This window comes from Tamandua tetradactyla, chromosome 19 (genome assembly GCF_023851605.1).
Source record: "Tamandua tetradactyla isolate mTamTet1 chromosome 19, mTamTet1.pri, whole genome shotgun sequence".
Lineage (NCBI taxonomy): Eukaryota > Metazoa > Chordata > Mammalia > Pilosa > Myrmecophagidae > Tamandua > Tamandua tetradactyla.
Window position 1 is genome coordinate 7,000,829 of NC_135345.1, and position 16,988 is coordinate 7,017,816.

Genomic DNA, 16,988 nt, shown 5'->3' on the forward strand with positions numbered 1-16,988 from the left:
CCTGGGAGTCATGTCCCACGTAGACAGGGGGAGGGCAATGAGTTTGCCTGCCCTGTTGGCTGAGAGAGTCCACATCTGAGCAACAAAAGAGGTTCTCTGGGGGTGACTCTTAGGCCTAATTTAATGTAGGATTAGTCTATCATTTGCGGGGATAAATTTCACATGAACAAAACCCAAGATTGAGGGTTTGACCTGTTACTTTGGTTGTCCCCACTGCTTGTGAGAATATCAGGGATTTTCCAAATGGGGAAGTTGAATTTTCCCCCTTTCTTGTCATTCCCCCAAGGGGACTTTGCAAACAATTTTTTATTCACTGTTCAAATCACTCTGGGATTTATTGAGGCATCACTCTGGACAAACCTACATGTACTTATGATGTTCAATTACACTGTCTATATAAGTTATATTAGGAAATGCACTAGTCACAATATAAATTTTGTACCAATAAACATTTTTTGCCTTAGTCTTATTCACTTATTTTTTGGGGTGCAAGGTCCCGGAATCGAACTCGGGTCTCCCACATGGAAGGTGAGCATTCTACTACTGAACCACCCATGCATCCTCATTCACTTTTTTAATTGCAAATGCGCTGCTTCAATTTCAGAGCAATATATTCATGCTATTTCCTAAACTGAAGCAGAAAGAAGCATTAATCCAAATATGTAAAATAATGCCTGAAATTACTGTTGGGAGCCTTTCAAATGTAAAGTAGTCAGCTTGGAGCTGGAATTTTACCCTTTGAGTAAATTCAGAAATAGGTGCCAAAATAGCTGGACAGAAGTGTCAACAGCAGCCTTGTTTGTGATGCATAGAGACAAAGAATAGTAATTCGATGAACAAAAACTTGGTTAATTCAATATGGTTTGGTCTCATGAAAAAATACACGACTTTTTGAACAATGAGGTTAGTTTGTGCTTGTTGATGTGGAAACATCACCATATTGTGAGTTAAATGACAGAAGCAGGATGCAGAATGTTTTGCGTGTAAAACTTCACTTATGTATGTACATGTGCACACGTTCTCCTTGTGGGCATGTAGGGTTGAGAAGAGTGTTAGAGGACTTTGATTAATGTAACTTTTAAACTAACTACCGAGGGAGCAGGAGGGTAAGAGAAACTCACGAGCAGGCTGGTGGCTCTGCCCAGGATGTCCGCGTGGGCCGCTGGGTGGATGCAGTGGAGGCCAGGCTGAGCTGGGTGCTCCGGGACCCCTGTGCACCCCTGCTGCCTACGCTGCACTCCCTTATCCCCACCTCATTCTCCGTGTGGTCCCAGGGTGTCCCTCCGGTGTCCCCAGCAGGAGCCAGGACTCTTACCGTGGTGCTCGGGGCTGGCAAAGATCGGAGGTGGAAGCTTCCAGCCTTTGTAAAGACCCAGAGCCGGCCTCAGGTCACTTGCAGGCTATTCGATTGCTCGGAGCATCCCAGGCCAGGCCAGCATTGACGAAAGGGACGGGATCCCACCTTGGCCTTGTGGTCAGCTCTAGTGATAGCGGTGCTTTCATTTCTAGCTGCTCTGGGTGCTGGGGCCTCGGTCCCAGCACCGGGCGGGAACCCCCTCACCGGGTTCTTACCACAGTTCCCACGTTGGGTGGGCACTGATGGCACACCCACTTTACAGATGAGAAAACTGAGTGGGGGAGCGAATAAGTGATCTGTGCAAGGTGACAGAGGAGGTGAGTGGCTGGGTCTGGATTAGAACCCAGTGCCTGGATGCGACACACACACACACACACACACACACGCAAATCAAGCCATCCCAAGTGGGGAATCCGGGAAGCCTTCCTTCTCAAAGGCTGAGGCAAGAGGATGTTCTCAAGAGCCCAGAGCACCCTCCTTCCCCTGGGCCTGCTGAGGCAGTGGGGGGGTGGGCCCTTCCCAGCACGGAGACCCCTGAGGCACAGGGGGAGGCACAGAGCCCACCTCCCTGAGCCAGGCTCACCCCGTGAAGCGCTGCGCTGTGGCAGTCCATGCGGAGCATGATGGAAAATGTTGGTTCTGTTTCAGCTTGAAGAAATTCAGAAAAGGCAACACGAAGCAAATTGGGCTGTGTCACCTCTGAAGGTATGAATTCGTTGGATTTATCTTTTTTTCTTAGATCAAGAAAGAGTTTAGGTTTTTCCCATGACAGATGTCATGCGCCTCTAGTGTAGAAAAAGCCTGGAAAGCAGAAGGGGTTTCCGCGACCCTCTCCTGAGTGTAGTATGTTCCTGCACTTCCCTCCAGCCTATTTTCAAGTGTCCTTGAGACCCCGCTGGGCTGATGGCTTAGCTCCTGCTTCTCCCACTCCATGGGGTAACCTTGTCGTCACCAGCCTCGGAAGCTGCTGTCCTTGCATGCTGAAGTAAAGCAGGAGGAACCTCTACAACCATTCTCTCCTGGCTGTGTGCTTGTGTTTTCATTACTGTGTACAGACACTCCGAGGCTCACTTTTGTTTAATTTTTTATTTAAAATAAAAAACCATATTATACAATGAGAGGCTCACAATATCATCGCATAGCTGTGTATTCATCACCATGATCATTTCTAGAACATTTGCATCACTCTGCAAAAAGAAATGAAAAGGTAAAAGAAAAAACCCACACATCCCATACCCCTTACCCCTCCCTCTGATTGACTCACAGTATTTCAATCTACCCGATTTCTATCCCTTATTGCCCTCTGTTATTTATTTATTTTTATCCTTTTTTTTTTTAACTCATCTGTCCATACCCTGTATATAAGGAGCATCAGACACAAGGTTTTCAAAATCACATAGTCACATTATATATCTTATATATAAAACTCACACTTTTATATATAAAAGCTATATAGTTATGTCTTTTTCAAGAATCAAGGCTATTGGAGCACAGCTCAACAGTTTCAGGCATTTCCCTCCAGCCACTCCACTACACCATAAACTAAATAGAGATATCTATATAATGCATAGGAATAACCTCCAGGATAACCTCTCAACTCTGTTTGAAATCTCTCAGCCACTGAAACTCTATTTTATTTTGTCTCATTTCTCTTGACCCCATTTTGGTCAAGAAGACTTTTTCAGTCCCATGATGCTGGGTCCCAGCTCATCCTGGGATTTCTGTCCCACGTTGCCAGGGAGATTTACACCCCTGGGAGTCATGTCCCACGTAGTGGGGAGGGCAGTGAGTTCACCTGCCAAGTTGGCTTAGAGAGAGAGGCCATCTCTGAGCAACAAAAGAGGTTCTCTGCGGCTCATTTTAATAGAGCCTATCTCCTCACCTATCTGGACTTTTCCTTAGAACAAATTCCCAGAAATGACATTCCTGGCCCACAGGCTTAATATGTCCTTTGTATCATGTCACTTGATTAGGATGAAACATGAATCCCAGTTATGGCATCTGGGTTTGTGCCGGACAGTCTGCTCTTTCCTGCTGGCCCCAGGGGGTGGCGAAGCGGGGACTCCAGATGAGGAATGGGGTCCGACGAACCCCCCTTCTTGGGCCTTGGTTTCCTCACCTGCTAAATCAGAAAGGTCAAGTCCTTTCCTTCCCCGTTGGCACACGTGCCTGTGCAATGGAGCCCACGGGCCAGGTCTATGCTCACGGGTGGTTCTGGGCGCCACGGCTGTCAGAGACAGAAGACTTCCCAGCACACGAGGTGTCCATCCTTCTCCCTCTCATTTTCATCCTTCCGTTTGTGTCATGTATGTACGTGAGGATTGTAATCCCTTGTAAACTGTAAAGTGCTTTGCAAACGCGAGATGAAACCGTCCTGCCAGCCCCACACCGTGTGTATGACCCAGAAAAGGTTGGCTGGCAACGTGGCAAGCGGGGGCACCTGGGTTCAATGCCAGCCCCCCTTGGGTGCCTCGTCTCACCTCCAGGGGCCTCAGCTATCTCATCACCAAATGGGCATTGAGATTTCCAACCTGGCCTGGAGGATTTTGTGAGGTTTCATAGCACAAATAGCCTCTGTTTATTGAGTGCCTCCATGTGTTTTAATTTAAACTCACCTACTCTGCCAGGTAGTGGGCCATGACCGCCCCCTTTTGCAGATGGGGAAACTGAGGCTCAGAGAGGCGACATGAGTTGCCCGAGTCACACAGAGACAGTCATATGTGGAGGAGAGATTTGAACCCCATTCTCTCTGGTGCCAAAGCCCGTGCCCCTACCCCAGCCACACTGTCTCTCTGTGAGGTGAGGTTGATGAAGACCCAGTAAGTGTCACTGTCACCATGGGCCTCCTTTCTGAGGGGACCATGCATAGTAGATGCTCAGTTAACGCAGGCTGCTGGGAAAGGGAGCCGGGCACTTGTCAGCTGCCCCTCTGGGCCCTGCGGGGTCAGGGCATGAGCTCCAGGATCCTGGGGCGACCCAGACCTACCTCCGACCCTCTGTCTGGTCTCGGCCCCCCTGAGCTCTGCGCAGAGGCACAGGGGGACCCCAGCCTCCCGGGCAGCCTCTTTTGCCCCTGCCTGCCTTTATCGGGCTCCCTGTAGCCACTGCAGATGCTGAGCCTCTGGGGCAGATGGGAAGACGCTCCTGGCATGAAGGGGTCTCAGGGTCTCCTTCTGACAGAGGGGGAGGACATCCTGGAGAGGAAAAGCACTCCGCCAGCCCCAGGGTGGACCCCGCCAGATGGGCACAGACGTGGGAAGGTCGCTTTCATGGCAGATGGGCACCCACTTGTGCCACCCTTATATAGAATCCCTAATGGTACCATTCTGTGCCCTGCACCTGACGGAGCTGGGGACCCAGGGAAGGTCAGTCCTGACCTCCTGGAGCTCACGGTCTATGCAGAAGGTGCACCCCAAATATGAAACATAACTGCTGGGATAGAGGGAGCCAGGGGCGGCCAGGGGAGCCCAGTGGGATGGCCAGCCCTTGTGAATCAGGGAGGCCTGCACAGTGGAGGTGGTACCCGGGCAACCCTTGGGACCAGACCTGAGCATGCAATCAGGTCCCAGCAGGGTGCAGGGGTGGGCGCCGGCTGGTGTGGCAGGAAAGGCAGGGTAAGAAGGAGTGGCATTTGTCATGGGCCGGTCAGGTGCAGGGACAGTCCAGAAGGCCTTTTGAGCCAGGCTGGCACCAGGGACCAGTGCCGTCGAGGGGCCCAACCCTGTGAGAGGTCTCGGCGACATTGTTTCCTTTTGTCCCCTCAGTGACCCTGCGGGCCGGTGCTACGAGCAGTCCATTCTACAGCAGGGCACGTCGGGGTGCAGAGAGGAGCTGGTCACAGAGCTGGGCGGTGGTGGAGCTGAGGCCCATCCTGGGGGGCAGTGGGAGCCCCTGGTGGATTGGCCCTAGCTCAGCTTTCTGCTTTCAGAGCTTACTCTGGCTTTGTGGGGAGGGAGGGCAGGCAGAGAAGAGTCTGCCCTGGCCATGGACAAGCTGAGGCAATGGTTGGGGGTCATGGAGAGCCCAGGGCCAGCCTTCCTGCCACCCCCCTCCCTCCCTGACTTAGCTGCCCACCCTCTGGGCCCCCAGACCGCCCACACTGCTCCTTCATTCCCCTCCTTCCAGGCCAAGGTGGCTTCCCTGGTCCGGAAGTGTCTGGAGAGGAACCGGCTCATCACGCACCTGCTGCAGACGCTGCACGCGCACGGCGCAGCCGACCCCCTGCTCTCCGAGGTGGCGCAGGCCGTGCTGGACGACGTGGCCCTGGCCGAGTACACGGCCTCCTTTCTGCCTTCAGAAGTGCAAGAGGTGGGTGCCCGCAGACAGCCCTGCCCCTCTGCCCTCTGGGGGCCAAGAACACCATCCACAACCCACCTGCTGGCCTGCACTGTCCCTGCTGCCCACTGACCCAGGCTGCTAATGCTCCTAGGTGCCTCCCTGGGGCCAGTGCCTGTGCTCTGGGCTGGGACAGAAATGTCAACCCAACGACCCCCTTAAAGTGCTCGTGGTGTGAGGCAGGATTCACACACCCAAACAATGACTTTAATTCAGTGTCGTTCTAGCATTGTTTATTACATGGGTCCCTCAGGACCCTTGCACTGGCTGCTTTGTCTACCTGGTGGCTCCCTAGTCATCCTTCAAGGTACCGGTCCAGCATGCCCTTGCCCAGGCAGCCTGTGGCCCACAGGGTTTGGCCCCGTCCTTGGCACACCATTTCACGTGGACATATATGACATGGCACACACAAGGGTGTGACAGTGTGTTGCTGGCACCTCTCTGTTGGGGCCCGAGCTGTAAGCATGTGTCCCTGGTGCTGGCACAGGGAAGCTGCTAGGACAAAGCTGAGTGGATGACATTATGGGCTAAATGAATGAAGAGCTCCTCTCCTAATGGTCAACAAAAGAGGACCCTGAAGCTCAGAGTGGTTAAGAGACCCGCCCAAGGTCAGAAGTGCCCAGGTGGTGTGGGTGGTGATGGATGCCAGCTCTCCTGACCCAGGCCTGGGACCTTTGCTGTCTCTGCAGAGCAGCACATCTCTGTGCTTTCAGCACCCATAGGCAATCTACTTGACTGCCACCATTCATGCAGCCTCATTCTCAGGACAAGCCACCAATGCCCCACCAAACTCACTTGGCACCTTGCAAGGGTGAAATGCGGCTTCTGCTGTGAACACCTGGAGCTGCTTCCCACATGTCCTCAGGGCTCTGCCACCAGCTCAGCACCAGCCTGGCACATCACTTTGCCTGCTGACAACCCAGCCCTCTGCAAGGCCTACCTTTCTAGTCCCCTTGTTTCCCCTACAAGATGGTTTCTTCACAGTCAGAATTTGAATCCAGACCTCGAGAGTCCTGGTACAGTGCTCTTGTCTTTGCCCAAGGAGTTCATACCTTCTGGGAGCCAGAGTCAGGATGAAAAGGGAGGCTAGGGTCTCGCTGAAGTGCCGGGCATGTTGCTGGGTTACTGAAAGGGCCTCATGACCGTGTTGAGTGAGATAGGACTGAAAAAGTTCCAGGGAAGGTGCCAGATGCTGCTGGGTATCACCAGGAGGGCCAGCTCTGCTGAGAGGTATCAGTGCAGTGAGAGACTTTCCAAGGGCTGCTCCTCACTTTTGTGGGCTCAGCCACTAGAACTGGAATGTTCGCTGAGTTTGGATAGACTGACTTACGATGACCAAACTCACAGAGACTGATGTATAAACCAGAATATTAATTGATTTCCTATGAGAAATAAAACACTTGTACAGGCTGAGGTACTAGATGAATAGATGCCAAAACATCAGCATATTCTTGCCCTGTGAGGAATGGCAAGTTCATTTATTCATTTGTTCATGTGTTAGTCCATTTATAATTGAAAGATCACTTAGCCTGGAATGAGAGCAGGGAGAGCTTAGAGGTGTCGTCCGGGTGAATCCATTCCCTGGTCGTGGACGTCCCTGCTCCCTAGACCAGGCTGCCTCTCCCCAGGGCTTTTGAAAGGCCCCAGCCAATTCTCTGTGCCACCAGTGACCAACCCCTCTGAAGACCAATGTATTATTCTTCATTCACAGAGTTGCTGTTTCAGGTTCTACTCTCCACATGCTTTGGCATTCACTTTCTCCTTTGAAGGTGGCTTTGAGTCTGCCCAGAGCTGTTTTGCATTATTTCACTGTCAGCTTTCGAGGATGAGCCTGTTCTTAGGAACAGAGAGACAGCACATGCTTCCTTAAATGAGATGCAGGAACCCAGCTCTGCTCCTTCATTCCACAGGTTCTTATTAGCGCCCCCTGCCGTGAGCCAGACCTGGTGCTGGAGCACCGGGAGAAATGGGAACGGGGTTGGCAAACAGTGCAGGAGGCCAAGGCAGTAAAATACCTGCTAGTTAAAGTTAGTGTCATGGAGGAAACAAACAAGAGGCTGAGACAGACACTTACTTACTAGAGGCCTAGATTGTTTGAGTCTCAGTTTTGTAATCTGTAAAATGGAAATAACAAAGCTCGCTTAGCAGAATTGCCGTGAACACTGAGCTAACTCAGTACAATATTTCCCATATGGTAAGATCCCGATCTTGTGGGCAGCTGGTATGGGCCCTGGGGTCAGGACACCTGGCTCTGTCCCTGTCTAGCTCTGTGGCCTTAGGAGAGGACACTCACAGGTACCACCTATCATCTGTGTGCCCTGTTCAAGGGGCTTGATGCAAATGAACTCATGTAGTGCTCCCATGAGGAAGGTACTAGTATATCCCGCTTTTCAGATGAGAAAGCTGAGACTCAGGAGGTTGAAAGCCTTGCAAAGGACAGCATGGATAAGGAACTGTCTCAGCCATTTATGCATTTACACCAGCATGAGCTGAGGAGTGAGGCTTTGAATGTGACAGGGGATCTACACACAGGCAGGACCCCGCACCGCTGTGAAAGGGCATGCAGTGAGAGGGGCTGTGAGAGCTGCTGGGAAGACGGCGCCAGCACGTGGTCCAGTTCGTACAAGCCTTTGATGCTTCCATCCCTCTTGTGGCTGGGAAGCCAATCCTCGGTGGGCAGAGTCTATATAGACATCTGCATGAAAAAATTGTCATCTTTTTTGACAATGCGAGAGCTCCAGGCTGGCTGGAATAGGGGTCCTGCCTGGTGAGTGGTAGGAGGCCAAGCTGGACGGGACACCAGGGGCACCTGACTGCCTTCAGAGGCAGTTGTGCTGGTTCTTTGGCTAGCGGGGAGCGACTGAAGGTTCTGGAGCAGGAATCGGAGTGTGCTGGGAGGAAGAATCTGGCAGGGCATGTGGGCAAGACTGAGCCGAGGAGTCCAAAGAGCAGGCCATGCAAATTTCATTTCCTCTGTCCCAACAACCAGAGCCCCGGGCAGCTGAGCAAGGTCAGGGAAGAGAGTGGTGTCCCTGCCAGCAGAACAGGAGCCGAGTCCTGAGCTGCTTGTTTCACAGGCACTGATTCCATTCTGGAGTACACACGTGGAACTCCCTGTGGAGGCCTTTGGGCTGTGGTTCAGAGCCCAGGAGGGAGGCACTAACAGGTTTGGGGTGGGAGGTGCTGAAACAGAGAGGGCAGACCCTAGGAGCACAGAGGCTGGGCAGAGGCTGACGTGCCTGGGAGGGCATGGGTTCCGGGGTGCCTTTGGGGTCCTGAGCTGCTCACGTTCTCTGGCTCCTGTTCTTGGGATGGCCTCACACTGACCATGGCCGTCTAAGGTAGGATGGGTCCGCAGCACAGCCCCGGACCCTATGAGGACATGCCCACAATTATTTATTCACTTGAAGCAGTGACAGCCAAGGCCATCAGCTGAGAGCTCATCGATTCCATGGGAACCCCATCTTCTAGGTGTTCTAGTTTGCTAGCTGCCGGAATGCAATATACCAGAAATGAACAGCTTTTAAAAAGGGGAATTTAATAAGTTGCTGGTTTACAGTTCTAAGGCTGAGATAATGTCCCAATTAGAGCAAGTCCATAGAAATGTCCAATACAAGGCATCCGGGGAAAGATACCTTGGTTCAAGAAGGCCGATGAAGTTCAGGGTCTCTCTCTCAAGTGAGAAGACACATGGCAAACAGGGTCAGGGTTTCTCTCTCATCTGGAAAGGCATGTGGCGAACATGGCATCATCTGCTAGCTTTCTCTCCTGGCTTCTTTTCCTGACACTCCCGGGGAGGCATTTTCCTTCTTCGTTTCCAAAGGTTGCTGGCCGATGGGCTCTCTGCTTCTCACGGCTATGTCGTTTTGCTCTCAGAATCTCTCTCCTTCTCCAAAATATTTCCTCTTTTATAGGATTCCAGTTAAACTAATCAAGACCCACCCAAATGGGTGGAGAAACGCCTCCACTTAATCCAGCTTGACAACCACTCTTGATTAAATCACATCTCCAGGGAGATGATCTAATTACAGTTTCAAACATACAATACTGAATAGGGATTAGAAGAAACAGCTGCCTTTACAAAATGGGATTAGGATTAAAACATGGTTTTTCTAGGGTACATACACCCTTTCAAGCCAACACACAAGGCTTGTTCTTCAGTCTTGCAGTCTCTGAAACTGGAACGGGAATGTTCACTGAGATTGGGCAGACTGACCTACAGTGACCAAACTCAGATAGACTGATGTATAAGCCAGAATATTAATATTGTATGAGAAATGGAAGTACTGGACACTTTCCATGGAATAGCTTATGTCATCCTCACAGCCCACTTTATCTAGGAGGAAACCAAGGCTCAGAAGGGTGAAAGAGCCAGCTCTAGGTCACACATCAAGAGGGTGGTGGACAGGGGCACACATCTGTCTAAGCACATGCTTTTTAGTGAAGAGGTCAGTAGGGCCTGGTGCTCAGTCACCACATAGATGCTTTACTTTCAGATTTTCTTTTACTGGCCCTGGCTTGAGTGGGCGGTAGACATTGAACCTCAGTTAGTTCAGTACCCTGTGCCCTTGGTCTGGAGTATGTCCGAGGAGCCAAGAGAGATGCAGAGACAGGGGCCTCTGCACCCTACCTGGTTTCTTGCACCAGCCCTGCTGGCTCCCTCTAACCAGGCCCCGCTCTGTCCAGCTAGGACCCCAGTTCCCTCTGGCCCAGGCACCCATTCCTAAGGGCAGAGGGGAAATTCCGTGTGGTCAGCATGGTCGTGTGGAAATATTTATTCTGCTCCTCCAGGGAATCTTGCCACTTCCCTGGCTTTAGCTGGAGACGGAGCAAGGGGAGTGCAGCTTCCTCTCCTTTGGAATTCCTGAAAACCTATGGGGAGTTCTTATCCCTGTCCCATTCTGACTCCCCAGAGTTTGGCTTGAGCAGGTGGGCTCTGGGCAGCTTCTCAGGGCTCCCTTCATATCCTCTTCCCCCAGCCCCCAGTGCCAGGACACCTACTTTTTCCAGCATTCTCCAGGACCTGTGCTCTTGACATCCCCAAGCCAAGGCTGGAATGCCTTCAGCTGTGGCCTCCCTTCCATGTGGCAGGGAGGCAGATGCCAGGGTCCCAAAGGGGAGGAGAAGAAGGGGTACCAGGAGACGCCAGATGACTATCTTGGGTTCTTGAGACTGCTACAACAAAGGACCATAAATGGGGGGCTTAGAACAACACACATTTATTGTCTCGAGTTATGGGGGCCAGAGATGTCAAAACTGAGATGTCAGCAGGGCCTCGGTTTGAAAGCTTAGGGGACAACCCTTCCTGGCCTCTGTAGCTTCTGGTATTTGCCAGCACTCCACGTCGTTCTCTGCCTTGGTTGCCACAGGGTGTTTTCTCCTTATCTGTGTGTCCCAATTTCCTCCTTTTCTAAGGACACCCATCCGATCGGCTTAAGGCCCACCCTACTCCAGGAGGACTCATGTTGACTGGACTAATTCCGGGTGCAATGACCACATTCCCTGACAAGGTCACACTCCCAAGGGCCGGGGACCAGGACTTCAACTCATCTTTTTGGGGGGGTCACGGATTCAACACATAACAGAGGTGGTGCTGGAACGTGTCGGCTCCCCTGGATCCACACCACCCCCCTGAACCCCCTTTAAATGGCCTTGCTTGAGATCTGGCATTGTTGAGGTCGGCTCAACAAATGGAAGTTTCCATCAGAGAGAGCTCGACATGTTGGCCCCACCCAAGCATCCTGCCATTCCTTGGTGGTGTCACTCACTCCCCCTTCTCTGGGCGGGGCTGTTTCACGTGGCAGACAAGACCCCTGATACAAAAGATAGCTCGGTGCTGGGTTGCTGGGGCTGCACCCTCCCTTCTCTAAGCCGCCTCTCCTCTTAGACCAAGGCGGGGCTTGCCGCCTCCCCGGGGGGCTCTAGGAGGTCCAAATAGGGTCCTGATGCCAAATGCCCAGTGTGGCACCCGCCCCATACAAGCCCTCACAGCGTCGGGGGTTCCTTTGAGCCAAACCACAGTTGTCCTCGATGGCAGGGGAGTCAGAGGGCTCGCGTGTGCCGGCAGTGGGCTGTCATCCATAATGGGGCTTCGGAAAGATGCAGACGACCTAGTAAAGAAGTGGCTAATTTTACCTCCTCTAGCTCTGCTGTTTCCTCTTCCCTCCGCCTCCCAGCCACATCTCGCTTTCCCCTGGGTATTAGTCATGAGAGCTATATATGGACCTTCAGAAGTGGAGTCGCATCTAAAAAGAGCGGTGGGACTCGGGTGGATTAAAGTACTGTTCCTCTAAGCCCTAACTGCCCCAATTCATTAAATCAGTGACCCCCGCTGGGCCTTCAAGAACTGAGGCAATTCTTTTCTCCTTAGTCCTGCAGTTCATGAAGTTCAGAATATTTCCCCAAACATTTGCACAGGGAGAGAGGCATGGGGTGGGGAGGGAGCCGGGCGAGGGTTTATGTACCCTCATGTCAAGCATTTAGTAGACATTTCATTCGGACAAAACCTTACAAGGCACGTATTAGGATTTCCATTCTACAGATGGAGAAGGCGAGGCTCAGAGAGCTCAGCTGACCCCGCCAAGAGCAGGAAGTGCAGAGCCAGTGTCCAGCCTCGGATTGCCTGGCTCTGGAGCCTCTCCTGGTTGTGCTGGGATGGCAGGGGAGCCTGGGGCAGGAGGGCCTGGCATCCTAATCACATTCTGTCTGCCTGCCACCCAGGAGTCCACAGAGTGCCCGCGTGAATGAAGCCTCATTCTCATGGGGGAGCCCCCATCTAATGAGAGACATCCAACTGTAGCCATAGGATTCCTGTGAAGCGTGAGCACTGAGCAGAAAGAAGAGGGACACTTGAACTTGGCCTTGAAGCATGGAAAGGTTTGTGTAGGTGGAAGGATGAGTGTGAAGCCCTCTCGGCTGAGAAAACCTGCACATGCAAAGGCAGGGAGAGGTGAGAGTCCATGGTCTTGAGTACAGATCAGTGCTCACAGGATGTATCAGCAAGTCCTTGGAGGGCAGAGGAGCCGTGCAGGCTCAGGGCCAGTACAGAGGCAGTCGCTGTCACCCACCCCTGTGCACAGGACAGTGGTTGAACTGTAATCCATGCCCCTGAGAAATCAGGCAATGGACTGAGCAATCCATTTTACAGTGGACAGTCACAGCGCCCAGTGGTCACAGTACCACCCGATAGGAAATGGGTGAGAACTCTGCCAGGTGGAGTCAGGGAAGACTGTACCGGGGAGGGGACATTTGAACTAGGTTTTGACGTGTACACAGAAATACATCAGAGGAAGGAAAAGAGAGCAGGAGACTTCCAGGCAGGGAGAATGGAGGGCAGGCCATTAGAAGCAGGGATGGTTGGGGAAGGGTGGAGGACCTCGTAGCAACGTGACACCCAGGGACCTTTCCAGCAGGCCCTAGAGGAAGGAAGGGACAGGCTGCTGGCCTCAAGTCCACACTTACCTGCCTCGAGGGTCCACCAGTTGCTCATGTTCAATCAGTTGGGGGCCTCTGAGCTGACCGGTCAAGCTGCCATTACCACACGACCTTCTCACAGACCCTGCTCGATTGCCAGGGCAGGGGAAGACAAGGGAGGAAAGCTATCTACATAGAATGCAGGGGATTCAGGTTCAAGACCAAACTGAATTCCTGGGCCATTGAGCCAGGGGCCTCAGAGGGGCTGGAGCAGGTGCAGTTCCATAATTAGCCTTTGCGAAGTGATGCTGGGATCGTTGACTAGAAAGAGTATTTCTAAATACGGGACTATCATACTTTCCCACCAGGGAAACCCCAGATCCTCTCCCAAATGCTAGGGACTCCCAAGTCAATAGGCAAGCCCTCAATCTTGAGGCTTGCTCTTATGAAACTTATTTCTGTAGCAGAAATGCTAAGCCTACCTATAGTTATGCCTACAAGTTACTTCCAGGAAACCTCTTTTGTTGCTCAGATGTAACCTCTCTCTCTCTAAGCCCAACTCTGCAAGTAAAAGCATTACGCTCCCCATTATGTGGTTCATGACATTCAGGGGTAAAAGCCTCCCTGGGAACATGGGATCTGACTCCCAGGGATGAGCCTGGCCCTGGCACCATGGGATTTGCAATGCCTTCCTGACCAAAAAGGAGGAAAGAAATGCAACAAAATAAGGTATCAGTGGCTTAAGAGAGTTCAAATAGAATTAAGTTATTCTGAAGGTTACTCTTATGCAACCTTCAGCCAGATATTGCTAATTGCTAAAGTTTGCCAACCCCCAACCAACATTATTCCTATTAATCCTAAGAAATACCCAGGCTTGATCTAATATTCTACAAAAGTTTCATGCACTAAATTTACTTTCAGAAATCTACAACCTTCAGAAGGTTCCTAGGCCAGATAAGTCCTGAAACCCAGAGGAGCCATTCTTTCCAAGAACATTAATTAGTTCCACCCCCCATCCCGTGTTCTCAATACCCCTTTTCATCATGAAAAAAGTTAGACTGGGCATAACCCAAGTATCCCTAAAGATTGGGGGAAGAATCAAAGAAGAAATAGGAGCTATAACTGAAAAGACGGGATTTAACAAATAAGTACGACTGCAGAATCATTATGTTGATATTTCTTTTTTAGTCTCTAAGGTCTTGGAGCAGCTAGAAGGAAAAACCTGAAATTATGGAACTGTGACCCATATCAAGCTTTGAAATATGTTCTCTACCAACTTGTTATAATATACTTTAAAATGTATTGCTTTTTTTGTATATATGTTATATTTCACAATTTAAAAAAATTAAAAAAAAAAAGTATTTCTCCTGGATACTTCTACATTCTGCTGCCTTCTTTCTTCTCTCCATTTAACTGTTGCTAAAACACATATCACCGACACTAAAACACGTTTATCACTGTCTCTGTTTAGAGACTGAATTTGCATCCTTGGCACCTGTATCCCTCAGAGCAAAGCCACATCCGGGTCTTGGGGAGGAGAGGAGGGTCCTGGCCCCGTGGGCGCAGGGGAGGCGTCGGTCTGAGTCCCGCATGTGCTTTTGCAGGGAGGAGAGGGTGGCTCTGCTTTTGCACATTTCCGGTCAGCTGCATGGGGCCCCTCTCCTGTGCCTTGCAGAATAATTGTTAGGATGTCCTTTTCTTCCAGACAAGTCGCCGCCTGCGCACTGGGTCTGAGAAGGCAGCAGCTGTAAGAGGTCAGTGAGACGTTCAATTAGCAAAAGCCCAGGCCAGCGGGACCATCTGCTGGGGTTGGGGTGGTGGTGGTGGGGGACGGAGGGAGGCCAGACTATTAAAGGAAACCAAACTCCACTTTCCCCGGCTCCCTTCCCTCTTTGGCCCTGTTTTCTCATTTTACAACCTCAGGAAAACTCACTGGGGAAATTCTGACACCACAAAAGATGTTCAGATTCCCCAGCCCTGTAGTTTCACTCCCAGAAATTCATCCCAAGTTAATAATTCTACACGTGGGAAGCCTGTATGGGCAGGCTGTATTTATAACAGTGCACCTATAATCATGAAAAATTGGGGGGAAAAGCCCCAGTATTCTTAACACATATACTCAATGAAACCTTATATAGCCACTGAAAGGATGCCAATGAGTGTCATATAATAAATGGGAATTATTATGGTCTACTAAACTAAAAATGCTAAGGAGTGGAATGTATTATATGATTATAGTTTTGCAACTATATGCGCATATCAGCATATGATCAGCAGCCTAGGCTAAAAGGAACTACACTAAAATGCTAACATTAGAGAGATGGCAACCTGGGTGATTTTGGTTGTTCTGTTATTTGTAAAGAATTCAGATGCTGCCTGGCCAAGCAGAATTTCCCTGGTTCTTGTTTAATTGCATAGACTGAAATGGGGGTGTGGGGGGTAGACTTCGAAGGTTTTTTTTAAAAGTTGAGTTCATATCAGGTGCTCAATTAAAATCATGGAGACAAGAGGCAGGTGTTACCTCTGACCTGAGCTGCTCCTGAGATCTGGTCATCTGGTCTCCATTACTACATTGTTTATTACTAGATTGTTTTCTTGCCAGCTGTGTGACCTTGGATGCATTACTTAACCTCTCTGAGCCTCAGGCACTTATCTTGAAAAAGAAGATGGCAGGGAGACATAAATGGCATGTAACCTGTCTAGCAGGGTACCTGGCACGTGGCAGGCTATCACTAAACAGGAAGGGTTCTGCTCAGTCTTTACCTGGCCAGGATGGACCTGTTATTTTGAAACTTCATCTCCTGTCCCTGAAGCCTGAGTTGGCACCTGTTTTCCGGTTGAAGAGGCACAAATTGTAAAACTGGTCCTTCCTCTGCCTCTAATGTGCTCTGGGAACTCAGACAAGTCTCCTCGCTTCGCTGAGCTCAGTTTCTTCACCTTTAAAAAGAAGGGAATGTGCCAGACAGAGTCATTTAAAGATCCAACATTTCTGAGACCTGCCATGCACCAGACCTGGATTAGGTATCTTAGATACACAAAGATGAGTTGACTTGATCAGTGGCAGGCCCTTCTGCTGAAGGAGCTGGCGGCCAGCGGGGAAAGGGAGGCAGGGAGGCAGTTGGCCTGGCTACCCTGAAACCCGGATGTGCCACTGGGGAGGTCAGAGGTGTCTGAGAGAGCCTCTGTCCTGGGCAGGGGGGTCTGGGCGTGGCTGGGGGACGGGGAGAAGAAGTAACAGGTTATTACACAGCTCAGGGACTCATTGCTTTGTAAAATAGATTCCTGGGTGGAGGCTTGACTGGAAATATTCTTTACCAGCTCCAAACTACCTTCAGAATCTGCAAGTGGACAGTGTCCTCCAAAGCTCGCTGCATTGTGAGTCTTGGCCTGACCCCGGGACTGAGTGGTCTGCACAGATGACGCGACTGGATTCTCCAAAGGTGAGAGGACGCCCAGCACCTGATGTTTAAGCTAAAATTTAAAGTATAACACACATTCGACCAAGGCACACGTCCTAAGTGTACAGCTCAGTGAGTTATCACTTAGTGAACACACCCATAAAATCAGCTTCTGGGTCCAGAAATAGCATGAGTCACACCCAGAACCCCCCTGCTGCCCCCTTCTGGACTCTACTCCTTCCCACATTCCCACCATAAGCTTCCTAATTTTAACATCTTATATTAGTTGCCTATTTTTGAACTTTATATGAATATATTAGACAATGCATGTTCTTCTTTGCCTACTTTCTTTGGCTCAATATTTTGTGAGTTTAATCTGCAATATTGCATGGGTCATTGATTCTTTTTCATTGCTATGTGCTATTCCATGATTTGAGTATATCATAATTATCCATTCTAGTGTTGACGGTTGTGGTCATTTGGGT

At 50.7% G+C, this 16,988-nt stretch overlaps 1 protein-coding gene across 1 annotated transcript in view; it reads left to right on the top strand.

The window, feature by feature from the left end:
* The window catches only part of LOC143663330 (uncharacterized protein C4orf50-like), a 37,378-nt gene that overhangs the window by 8,845 nt on the left and 11,545 nt on the right, over positions 1–16,988 (top strand). The window contains exons 4-7 of the mRNA XM_077137076.1: positions 2,006–2,062; positions 5,483–5,665; positions 14,811–14,859; positions 16,424–16,545. Coding sequence (XP_076993191.1) covers positions 2,006–2,062; positions 5,483–5,665; positions 14,811–14,859; positions 16,424–16,545 — 411 coding nt within the window. The remainder of the gene's footprint in view (positions 1–2,005; positions 2,063–5,482; positions 5,666–14,810; positions 14,860–16,423; positions 16,546–16,988) is intronic.